General features: G+C 42.5%; 1 protein-coding gene across 1 annotated transcript in view; it reads left to right on the top strand.

The window, feature by feature from the left end:
- Nucleotides 1-12,996, top strand: part of LOC310779427 (NLR family CARD domain-containing protein 3-like) — a gene marked incomplete at its 5' end in the record, with an annotated part of 223,235 nt that overhangs the window by 176,169 nt on the left and 34,070 nt on the right. Inside the window, one exon of the mRNA XM_083639960.1 lies at nucleotides 4,891-4,937. Within this exon, the coding sequence (XP_083496086.1) occupies nucleotides 4,891-4,937 (47 nt within the window). The remainder of the gene's footprint in view (nucleotides 1-4,890; nucleotides 4,938-12,996) is intronic.

Genomic DNA, 12,996 nt, shown 5'->3' with positions numbered 1-12,996 from the left:
GACTGCATGGTGCAACTATTTTACAGCTGTGTACATAAAGATATCGAACATATCCTTGCTTTGGTGTGTGTGTGTGTGTGTGTGTAGGCTGTCAGCCTGTATGGTCTCAGAGGAAGGCTGTGCTTCTCTTGCCTCAGCTCTGAGCTCCAACCCCTCCCATCTGAGAGAGCTGGACCTGAGCTACAATCATCCAGGAGCATCAGGAGAGCGGCTCTCTGCTGGACTGGAGGATCCACACTGGAGACTGGACTCTCTCAGGTATGGAGAAGCAATGTCTGCTAGAAGGCTAAGAGGCACACACAATCTCTGTCACACTGACTACGTTTATTGTACATGTGTAACGGCGTTGTGTAGGTGGTACTTGCAGCAACCCATGTTAAGGGCTTGTCCAGGGGTGGATTCGAACTGCCGACCCTCGGCTTGGGAGTCCAGCATGTTAACCGCAACACCAAGAGAGCTAGCTCCCTTGGCGGAGCTGGTTAACATGCCTTTATACCTGGGGAGTGAGTTTAACCAATCCACTCGCTACCACTCGGGACTCACGAGGAATCCGCGCTGATTCAACTCGGTTACACTCACCCCCTTAAACTCACTCCACACCCACTGGACATCCGGGTTCACGGCACCAATGTAACGGCGTTGTGTAGGTGGTACTTGCAGCAACCCATGTTAAGGGCTTGTCCAGGGGTGGATTCGAACTGCCGACCCTCGGCTTGGGAGTCCAGCATGTTAACCGCAACACCAAGAGAGCTAGCTCCCTTGGCGGAGCTGGTTAACATGCCTTTATACCTGGGGAGTGAGTTTAACCAATCCACTCGCTACCACTCGGGACTCACGAGGAATCCGCGCTGATTCAACTCGGTTACACATGCACACAATATTCCGGTTTTTGTCCTTATTCCATAAAGCACAATATTCTGACTAAGCTGTTTAGATGGCTAATGAAAATTAATAATCCACTAATATTCCTGTTTACATTCTTATACTAATACTGTAGCATAGCCTACTAATCTCCCTCCCCGATGTGTCTGCACACGGACGGGAGAGATCCATACAAACAGGAGAGTTTCTCTGTTGAGTTCATCTGTAATCCTGATGACACACACCATTTACAAAAAACCCATTTAGTTAAACCATCCAGCTGACTACCTAACGTTAGTTGTTGTCTTTTTTCCTATTCTTACCACCGTCATTTGGTCCATTTCAGGAACGGCTGACTTTTTTTTATTACATAAAACAAAAATACAAAAAAAAAAACTACAAAATCATACAAATACACTCAAACATACACAAACACTCTACCCCCTCCTAACAGGACCCGCGACCCACAAAGTAGGGATGCACGACACAACGGCCACCACATCAGCAGTGAGCTGATCAGCAGCCCTCTGCCTCAACAAATGTGTCCCATCTTTCCCCTTAAAGGGATGCACCAACATTTTGAGTTTAGGCCATTTTTTATATGACAAATGGCCTAAACTCTCAAAATGTTGGCCTATCCCTTTAACACAGTGTTTACTAAACCATTGGTCGGGGCCCAATTTGGGTCACGGACCCAGTGGGTCGCCAACTGGTCCTCATGGCAACTCATTACCGTATGTTTTTTGTGAGTTTGGGTCCCAGGGAGACACAAAATTAATATTTTGGCTCCCAAAAAAAATAAAATGTGGACCCCTGCCAACATCATCGTTAAGCTGTGCAGTCGAAAGCATAACTTCATTGTGTTACACATCTTAGGAACCTCACTCCAGAAAGCCGACACAACATGACAATACCAAAAAATATGCTCTGTTGTATCAGATTCTGCACAACAAAAACAACACTTATCTGTCTCAGCAATACCCCAAATCTTTAATCTAGTTATATATATATAAACTAGCAAAGCGCACTTAAAGTGCAGTAGAGTGCAGATCTCTGCCACGCAGCGCCACACCTAACCTTGGCCAACCCCAAACCCAGCTGCGGAGAACTGCTTGTAGATAACAAGGCAACATGAACATTGTTTAATCGAGTTTGGCATACGGTCAATAGTGAATGGCATGTATCTTATTTTTATATAACAGTTAGTTCCGGCTGAGCAATTTGATTGGACAAGAGGGATACTAGCAGTGCTGATATTTCAGGATAACAGCACTGGCACTTCACTGTGTGTATATCACTCCGCTTCACAGCTGCTCTAAATCATTGACTGTATACATCCATGGTGTGAGCCTCCTCCAGCCTGTTAGCTGCTGATTTACTCGACAAAGTAAAACGTTCTCAAAATATGCATTATTTTGATAAACTGACCTTACAACGGGGCTCTATAAAGTTACGTGTGTCTAGTAACATTATTAAAACATCATAAAGATAACGCTATCAAGTCTTTCATAATGGTTAACAATAGGCTAGATTAGGCCTGTTTCTCCTTCCTGTTGATATAAGTCTTTCATAATGGTTAACAGTAGGCTAGATTAGGCCTGTTTGTCCTTCCTGTTGATATCAAGTATTTCATAATGGTTAACAGTAGGCTAGATTAGGCCTGTTTGTCCTTCTTGTTGATATCAAGTATTTCATAATGGTTAACAGTAGGCTAGATTAGGCATGTTTTTCCTTCCTGTTGATATCCAAGTATTTCATAATGGTTAACAGTAGGCTAGATTAGGCCTGTTTCTCCTTCCTGTTGATATCCAAGTATTTCATAATGGTTAACAGTAGGCTAGATTAGGCCTGTTTCTCCTTCCTGTTGATATCAAGTATTTCATAATGGTTAACAGTAGGCTAGATTAGGCCTGTTTCTCCTTCCTGTTGATATCCAAGTCTTTCATAATGGTTGACAGTAGGCTAGATTAGGCCTGTTTCTCCTTCATGTTGATATCAAGTCTTTCATAATGGTTAACAGTAGGCTAGATTAGGCCTGTTTCTCCTTCCTGTTGATATCCAAGTCTTTCATAATGGTTAACAGTAGGCTAGATTAGGCCTGTTTCTCCTTCCTGTTGATATCAAGTCTTTCATAATGGTTAACAGTAGGCTAGATTAGGCCTGGTTCTCCTTCCTGTTGATATCAAGTCTTTCATAATGGTTAACAGTAGGCTAGATTAGGCCTGTTTCTCCTTCCTGTAAATATCAAGTCTTTCATAATGGTTAACAGCAGGCTAGATTAGGCCTGTTTCTCTTTCCTGTTGATATCAAGTCTTTCATAATGGTTAACAGTAGGCTAGATTAGGCCTGTTTCTCTTTCCTGTTGATATCAAGTCTTTGATAATGGTAAACAGTAGGCTAGATTAGGCATGTTTCTCCTTCCTGTTGATATCAAAGTATTTCATAATGGTTAACAGTAGGCTAGATTAGGCCTGTTTCTCCTTCCTGTTGATATCTAAGTCTTTCACAATGGTTAACAGTAGGCTAGGCTAGATTAGGCCTGTTTCTCCTTCCTGTTGATATCAAGTCTTTCATAATGGTTAACAGTAGGCTAGATTAGGCCTGTTTCTCCTTCCTGTTGATATCAAGTCTTTCATAATGGTTAACAGTAGGCTAGATTAGGCCTGTTTCTCCTTCCTGTTGATATCAAGTCTTTCATAATAGTTAACAGTAGGCTAGATTAGGCCTGTTTCTCCTTCCTGTTGATATCAAGTCTTTCATAATGGTTAACAGTAGGCTAGATTAGACCTGTTTCTCCTTCCTGTTGATATCAAGTCTTTCATAATGGTTAACAGTAGGCTAGATTAGGCCTGTTTCTCCTTCCTGTTGATATCAAGTCTTAGATTAGGCCTGTTTCTCCTTCCTGTTGATATCTAAGTCTTTCACAATGGTTAACAGTAGGCTAGATTAGGCCTGTTTCTCCTTCCTGTTGATATCAAGTTTTTCATAATGGTTAACAGTAGGCTAGATTAGGCCTGTTTGTCCTTCCTGTTGATATCAAGTATTTCATAATGGTTAACAGTAGGCTAGATTAGGCCTGTTTCTCCTTCCTGTTGATATCAAGTCTTTCATAATGGTTAACAGTAGGCTAGATTAGCCCTGTTTGTCCTTCCTGTTGATATCCAAGTATTTCATAATGGTTAACAGTAGGCTAGATTAGGCCTGTTTGTCCTTCTTGTTGATATCAAGTATTTCATAATGGTTAACAGTAGCCTAGATTAGGCCTGTTTCTCCTTCCTGTTGATATCAAGTCTTTCATAATGGTTAACAGTAGGCTATATTAGGCATGTTTCTCCTTCCTGTTGATATCCAAGTATTTCATAATGGTTAACAGTAGGCTAGATTAGGCCTGTTTCTCCTTCCTGTTGATATCAAGTCTTTCATAATGGTTAACAGTAGGCTAGATTAGGCCTGTTTCTTCTTCCTGTTGATATCAAGTCTTTCATAATGGTTAACAGTAGGCTATATTAGGCCTGTTTCTCCTTCCTGTTGATATCAAGTCTTTCATAATGGTTAACAGTAGGCTAGATTAGGCCTGTTTCTCATTTGCATATGAAATGTGGGCTTTTCCTTTCGGCATGCATCTCTAGTTGGTTTGTTTAAAAAGCAAAGAAAACAGGCAAAATGGCCGTGTGTCACAAACTGCGGTAACAACCCTGATTGAGACGCATATTCCGAATGTGCTGTAGGCTATATATGTCCAAAGAATGCGCCTAACCCCGAATTATATCGGCATATGCCACGTCTTAAACGAAAAGTCTAAATTGAAAAAAAGGCCTAATTCGGAAATTCCAACCGGAATATGGTGTTTACATGAATCTTATCAAATTCAGAATATTGTAATTTTCTGAATAATAGTGGAATATTAGTGCGCATGTAAACATAGTCACTGGGAAGTTCAGGAATGAGGATTATTGTTTATTATTGTTTATTTATCTAAATGATTATATTGATCTGATTTTATGTAAATGTTTAACCCCCTTCCCACAGTGTGGACCATGGTGGAGTGCAGATGTTGAAACCAGGTCTGAGGAAGTGTAAGTGTATTTAATTTGATTCATGAAAACATTAAATTCCTATTTAAATACAAACATAATGTATGTGACATATATTTATTCAAATCTTACTCTGAAAAAAAGATGGCTGACAAAATGCTTCTTCATGAAACTGAAGAAATGGGCAATGAATCTGTTAATAAATTAACAAACACTACGCAGTACCGGGAAGCAGTGTTTTGCATGAACGCGCTCTAAGAGCACCGCTCACTGAGCAAGCTCATTATTTTCATGAGCGGTGAGCTGAGCGCACCTTTTTGCAAATCCATGAGCGTACAGTGAGCTACGCTCATACATGTGCGGGTGAACGGCCCTGTTATCTTTCCTTTTTCTCACTCGCTGACCTCGATAATTTCCCATTGTATACATGCGTGTGCTAATTTACATAGGAATAAAACCCTTTTTTATTTGGCCAGGCTGCTTCCCTCTTCCCTCCTGTGCAAATATACACGGGCCAAGCGCACAGTAGTGGCAATGAAAGGGGAAAGGAAGCACAAATGTCTCCAGTGGAGATGGTCAGGAGTGTTGGTGGCATAGGCGGAGTTTGACTTTTAGCTCTGGGGGGGCCACTTCTGCAGGATACACACCGTTTTACATTTGAAATTTTGCTCGTTTGAAGTCAAATTTAGAGGAATATCTCATTTTAAGGCTGGCATCATCATGGTCTCTCTCTAATTATTGTTTAATAAGTTTAAGAATGGAAATATAAGACATATTAGAATATGAGTAGAACAGAACATTAATACTCATTATTGTATGTTTAGTAATGTAATGTATATTATATAGTGCTTCACTGTTCACTGTTGCTTTTGACCGTGCTCAAAGACACTTTACAAATACAGGATAAAACAACTTTAATAAAGAGAGAAAATATTAAAATAGATGAGAGGGGGAGAGAGAGAGAGAAATATTATAGGTCAAAAGCAACAGTAAAAAGGGCTTTTTTGGAAAGATGACATAATGAGTATGAAAGAGTATGAATTAGTTTTGGCCTGTCAGATGTGACTGGGGAGGGCATTCCAGAGGGAGGGGGCGGCTGCAGCAAGGCCCTGTCAGAGGCCCCCCTGTCACAGCTTTAGCAAAGAGATACCTGTGATTCTTGTCAAAGTGGATATTATTTGTATGATCATATTCAGCCAGACAGTGAGATGGAGATTTACAATGCTGAGCATTCTTTTCTTTTTTTTATGACTGGGAGGGCCAGGCACCCCCACTAACTCCGCCCATGGTTGGTGGCTGTTTTGCCTACACGTAAAAAATAAAGTGAATGCAGCTGGCACTATAGGCCCTATTCTCCCACAGGCCTTAGGCGCAAAAACGGGCCTTAAACACAAAAAAACATGCCTTGCGCCTGCCTCGAGAAGATAGCAACATGGCTTTAGGCCCCGAAATGCGCTTTAGGCCAAACAGGGGTGGCGCAGTGCCAGAATAGGCCAGAATGGGCGTTTCGGCCTTAAATACCGGCCTAACGATATCTCCCCCCCTGGCATTAATTTAGCGCTTTGCACTTTTGAAAACCAGGCCTTATTCAGTGCGCCGCGGATATTCCACGCACAGCTTCTCCTCTGCTGATCTCACACTTTGTCCCCCTCTAGCTCTCTCACTCCCTCCCCCGTGCGCTCAGACAGCCACAAAGTCAGATGGAAAAAAAAGTAGTTATACCGTACGTAGTATAACAACATGACAGTTTTAACAACATGACAGTTTTTATAACATGACAGTTTTGAGCCCGTCATTCAGTGGCTGTTCTCTCCCCCTCTCTCTCTCTCTCTCTCTCACTCCCTGCGCAGCACAAATGGAAAAAAAGCTGTTCTCTCCCGCGCTCTCTCTCTCTCACTCCCTCAAATCTCCCAGCATGCATTGAGACTAATACATTTCGAGAATAAATATGAACCAAATCAGCATAAATTGCCTAAAGTGGTAGATAGAAATACTGTTTCTGTTCACACAACATGCAATTCTCGAACATTTCAATATTGGCCAAAATAAAACATAGAAATCCAAACACAACCCTATGTGAAACATATATGTCATCCTGGGGCTATATATGTCCCTCGCAGGTTTAACGTGATTTAGATAAGTGACAGCGTCTACTGTCATGTCCTATACTGTGATGTCCGCTCCAATAAATTTGCCCTACTTCACATTTAGTTTTACAATAAAAACACATTTCTGCAATGACTTTACATAATGTAGGCTATATTTATGTGCATCATCCTACCTGTGCAGCAGGGGAGAGAAAACGATATGATTCTGGACAAACTTTCACCAATCTAATCTCATCATGACATAGGGATAGGCTATCTTTTTTCTAGCCAATGCGTTTTGGACCATTCTTTTCACTTTGATCTTGTTATAGTGTAGCGTATTTACATGCTTGCAGTATTTAAACTGCAGTTAGATTGGTTTGAGAAGCATAATAATATGGAATAATAGCCTATATATGGAAACAGACAGACGGGATGAAAGGGAGGGGGGAGCAGAGCGCTTGGCTTTTCTGGCTTTACTGGATTGCTCCATGGAATTGGAGCTTAAAAGGGACGCTTGTGATTCGTTTACTGCACTTCTCCAATGACCAGATTGTGCATAATTTTACGCTTAAAAGGCGTGGTTATAATGCTTAAGGCCGCCTGTAGCGCCGACACCAAGATATCGAGTGGGCTGGTCCACGCCCACTACTCTGCACTGCGCTGGGCGCAGTTCATAGGCCGATGCAACGATAGAGGCCTATAAGCGCAATTAGCTGATAGAGCAACCCTGCAAGTGAGGTGGGGTTTTACGCGGCGGCTCCGCGGCTGATGATATAAATCTTGGCGGTGGTCCAACGCATGATTTTCCGACCTTGCTTCTCGTCCTCCTAATTATTTTTACATTGGCGGAATATGCAGAGAAAAAAAAGCATCTCTCATGCACGAGTGCACCCCACAGCACAGGCGCAGACAGCATCAAGTCAGCCAGAATGTACGTCGTCCTCTTTAGCTCTCTCAAAAATAAAACTTTTGTTGTCAGGTTAGACATTTTGAGTCATGGTTTACAGCCATGTTATGTCATCTTAACATCACAACGAGTATTTCTCATACAATGTTTGCTGCTTCGTTTGTTGAAACACCTTTTGTTCCTCCAATGTAGATCAGTCAGGCTATTTAGCCTACTTGTTTAAATTACATTAGTTTGACATTTTTACCCGGAAGTTTCCATTTTGTTTTGGGTGGCCTGACACAGCGCCGTGAGAGAAGAAGGGAAAAGGGAGGGGGAAGAGATAGCCCGCAGCGGTGGAGAAACGTGGGTTGAGAGTGCGATCTAAAAGTTTAAAAGGCGATGCTGCTGCTGCTATACCCCCTGCTGATTTCCTGCGTAACAAAAACACGTGTACTAGTAGGACTTTTGATGTAAAAAAGGTATATGTCCTTAGATATGTGAATGTGAGTCCACACCTCTGCTATATAGAATCTAGCCTATATAGATCATTATCGTATAATCATATAAGCGGATTCCACTGTAGATGGATGTAGGATGAATTACAAGATCCAATACAAGATATATCTTACCATAAGTACCAAATCAATATAAGATACACCCGCATGTCCTCGAGTGCCCACCGCCCGGGTGGGGTCGGCAAAAGGGCCTGTCTGTGTGGCGTTTGCATGTTCTCCCCGTGCCTCCCGGGGGTTTCCTTCATATAGGAACCCCCTTCACAAAACCATGCAATATCCTGGTTGCTAATGTGGTTCCTCCTCTGGTCGTTAAGGGCGCCTGTTCAGAGGGAGGGGAACTGGTTGGAATAGCGTGAACCTCCCACGTGCTATGTCCTACCGGTGAAGCTTCCTCTGTCAGGTGAAAAGAAGCGGCTGGCTGACTGCCCATGTCTCGGAGGAAGCATGGAGCCAGTCTCGGCTCTCCCCAGATCGGCAGAGGATGGAGTAGCAACCAGGATTGAGAAATCAAGTGAGCACTAATGGGGGATGAAATGGGATAAAAAAAAATCTGGGAATTTTTTTTTATAAAAAAAAAATATATATATAAGATACAATACAAGAATTATAGATCTATAGGATCTATAATTTATAGAAACAGCTGCCTGTGAATAACTGGACTGGGGGGGGGGGGGGGTAAACAAGAAGTGAGCTTGAAATGAACTGAGCTGCTCATTTTTTGGGACTGTGAGCTATAGCTCAAAGTTCGAAATATGAGCTATGAACGTGAACTAGTTCATTTTGATCTTCATGAGCTGAACTTTGAGCTAGCTCTTGTGAAGTGAGAGCTTGCACAACACTGCCGGGAAGAGACAGAGTGACGTCTGCCTGTAAACCCACATAAGCCGTCATGATTGCATTTCCAACAAGGAAACAGATCTGCTGACGTTATGTCATTAGGTCAACATAAACAACGGTAGTCTCTCTCATAAATTGCTTCTAAATTGTTCCAGTGCAGTGTTTTAGACCTCTGTGTTTTTTTCTCTCTTCAGCCAAACTTTTGCCTGGCACTAAACGGTACGCAACTGCGCATGCACATACTTCTGTAAACACACTGGAGAAGGATGCGTTTGATGTATTGTTCCCGTACGTTTTACGACCAAACGCACACACTTTATTGATGTCATTCGCACCGGGCAGCGGGCAAAGATGAATAATAAACGAGTCCACCACTTCCAAACATGTTTGTCATTTTTCCCACTTGTCATACCTCGTTTCAGAACAAAAGTAGGGGGAAACATCAGAGTGACAGACTGACCGTGATTACATAAAGCAGAATCAGAATGTAAAGAACAATTCTTCAAATGTTTAAGAGAAAGGAGAGAGATGCAGAAACTGAGAATGTGGTTAAAGTTAGAAGAACGACGCCCAGGGATGACGATTCAGAGCAGACTGTTTCTAGCTATTAGCGCAGCTTACTCAGAACACAACACTATGTTGTGCACACTTTGTTTTTCAAGTGTGTTCTTGCAATGTAAAACAAAATTGTTATGTTTGTATGCTGTTATGTTTTGTTAATTAAGTTAACTTTTTGGGAGTTTCACCATTTGCCATATTGCCCATACATAACCAAGATACACCATGCCTTTACCGTCACTCTGTAGTTTACAGTGAGCTACAGTCATCCAGTTAGTATCGCCACTGAATTGGAGGAAACGGTACAGCCCTCACCAAAAACACACATTTCTGTTGTGACACGGGTACTCACTACGAGATGAAATATTAATCCAATATGCCAAGAAACTTTCTTTTCTTAAGGTACAGTAAATAGATAGCCCGAACTACTTTTTAACATGGCCGCTGCTGTGTACAGCAAACAAGGAAGTGATAGATAGCCGGAACTACTTTTTAACATGGCCGCTGCTGTGTACAGTAAACAAGGAAGTGATGACGTTTCACATAACTAAGGAGTATTATTTCCAAAAAGTTGACGTATCCCTTTAAGTTGTTATTTAAATGAGTAATTGACTATACATATTGTCAAGTGTTTCTAATTTCTACACCATACAGGCATTAAGAAATGGATGTGTGTGTTCAGGGATGCATGAAGCTGGGGGTGGGCCGCGATAGGAGAACAATAAGTGATGAGGGTTGGGGTAGTATTTACCCTGCTAGCCGGGCGCTTCTCGCTCATACTGAGCATTAGCGCCCGAGGACCCACGACGCATTTCCAATCAAAGCGCCGCGCCACTCTCGCGTCTAGGTCTTAAAACCAACCCTTACCTGAGCCAGAAACTTGAAGTGAAGACGCTATCCAACGCCCAACATCCTCTTCTTCTAAATAAATATAGTTGCCGCTTCCAAATTGTTGCATAAAATCCACTTTTCTGTCTTTGAAAAACCAAAAATCATTAATCTGGAGCAACCCGGAAATATGACTCACTGTTTACTCACTAATGCCCCCCACACTTCCGGAATGGTATTGCAACTACATTTCTGCGTTTGTGCCAAGCAAGTTGCAATACGCCCGGCTAGCAGGGAAAGGGTAGTATAGTACCTGCAAGAAATTCAATCCACTTTCACCCCTAGTGGGGAGTAAGGAAAGGGGGAGGGCATTTTGATTGTAGAGTACTGGGGAGGGCAAAGGTCAGAAAAACATGGTAATTTATTTTGAGATAAGAGTGGAGGGCATATACATTCTTTTTCTTTTCTATTTTGCATTAGTTTGCATTGTATTTCGCTACGTAGACCCCCCCCAGCCCCCCCCCCCCCCCCCCCCCCCCCTTGTGGACCCCGAGCCGAGCACTTCCGGGAGGGCGAACAGATTCTACAAACCGAGTAGAATCCATATACCTGCACCTGCTGGTTGCAGCCGAGGAGACACTGGACTCTGGAGGACAATAGCCTATAGGCTAGGCTACCCACATTCTTTTTTTCTCCTTATTGTTTATTTGATAGGGACAAATGTGTTACAGTCATCCAATGCAGCACATGTATAGCTTTTGTTAATTTCCAATGCCCAATTACAATTGCAAATAGCAATGTCCCGAAACGGGCCTATAAAAAGGAAAAAAGTTCAAAACAAAGATCCAATACACAGTAAATTGCACATGGGTATAAACAATAAGTATACAAAGATACACGCGCGCACGCACACAGGCACACACACACACACACACACACACACACACACACACACACACACACACACACACACACACACACAGGTCAATTAGCTCATCATTAACTATCCTACACACACATCTCCCCACACTACACATGAGCACCATCCTTTAAGAAACCCTTCACTTTAGTTTTGAAATGTTGGCAATCTGTATACATTTTAAGATCTGATGGTAGTGCATTCCATGTTTTTGGCCCTTTTACCAAAAATTATGTCTGGCCATGAGGTTTTCCGGAATGGCACTTTGCAGTTGCCTGAAGTGGCAGTGTAGTAGACCGTCCACATGGAACATGGAACTCCCATCAGCTCCTTTCTCATGCATATTCACAGAGGTGTAGCGCTGTTTCGCCGGAGCGCACCTATGAGCAAGCTGAGCGTGCACATGCTCGGTTAAGTTGTGACTCGTTCCAAAGGTTATGTAACCACGGTGGCCATTTTCAACCACATGACCATATTATGATGTGATGAGGCATGACCCGCTGCCTGCACATACAACATTCCTTTCTGTGCATAGAGGCCTTTGAAGAATATTGTTCTCATAATGTTGTGTAGGTTAAATAGAAGGCTTGCAGTCACGTAATGAAGGAGCTCTTCTGATTGACATTAAATAGATTAAAATGGCACTAGCCTATGATGGGTGATAAGCAAGTACAGTAGCCGCTGCACATCTCATTAAATCATAATTATACCCCATTCAAGACAACTCGGACCACCGGAAAAAATGGGTTCCGACCTGTAAAAAATGAATTGAACGGTCGTCCAGGCCGGAATTACAGCTCGGAAATTTGTGTATCATTCAGAGCTCCACTTTGTCCGAGTTGACGTCATATCCACACATCTCATCCAAAATGTTGCATTATACCGCCTCCACTTCCCAGAACCCTGCTTGGTTTTTCCCTGTGTTTTCCCTCCGACAGGGAAGTGCAGCGTGAACGCAAATATGCCAGGGGCGGACGTTCCGAGATGAAACCTCCGGCGGTCCGAGTTGTCATGAATGCAGTATTAGGCTACTGTAACGGAGCAGTTTCTTACACTACTATAAAAAAAATCTGTTAAACATTGCTGCCCTTGATGCTACGCATGAAGAATAGCCTACAATTTCAATCCTATTGCTCTCACCAATGGCCGTCGCACCAGATACGATGGTCAGGTGATAAAAAGTGAATATTGGTGTTTTATTTCAAACATACAAAGTTGTGTATGAAATGATAAAAGGGTGAACTTGTGGGTGGGGGAGGGCAGATCATTTTTAACAGGTGCAGCTGCAGGGGAGGGCAGAGATAAATTAATCTAAATGTCAGGGAGGGCAGTTGATTTGTTTTAAATGATGTATCATATTGTAACGTTCCTGGTAACTCATGAGGCAGAGGCTTCTTGCTGGTACAGGGTTCTTTATTCACAGTTATTCATATCACAACTCTCAGCGGTTGTTACGCTCATAGCT

The sequence above is a fragment of the Poromitra crassiceps genome (genome assembly GCF_964638095.1).
Source record: "Poromitra crassiceps genome assembly, chromosome: 7".
Classification (NCBI taxonomy): Eukaryota; Metazoa; Chordata; class Actinopteri; order Beryciformes; family Melamphaidae; genus Poromitra; species Poromitra crassiceps.
The sequence above is the reverse complement of the archived record's forward strand: the minus strand, read 5'-3'. Positions and strand labels throughout refer to the sequence as shown.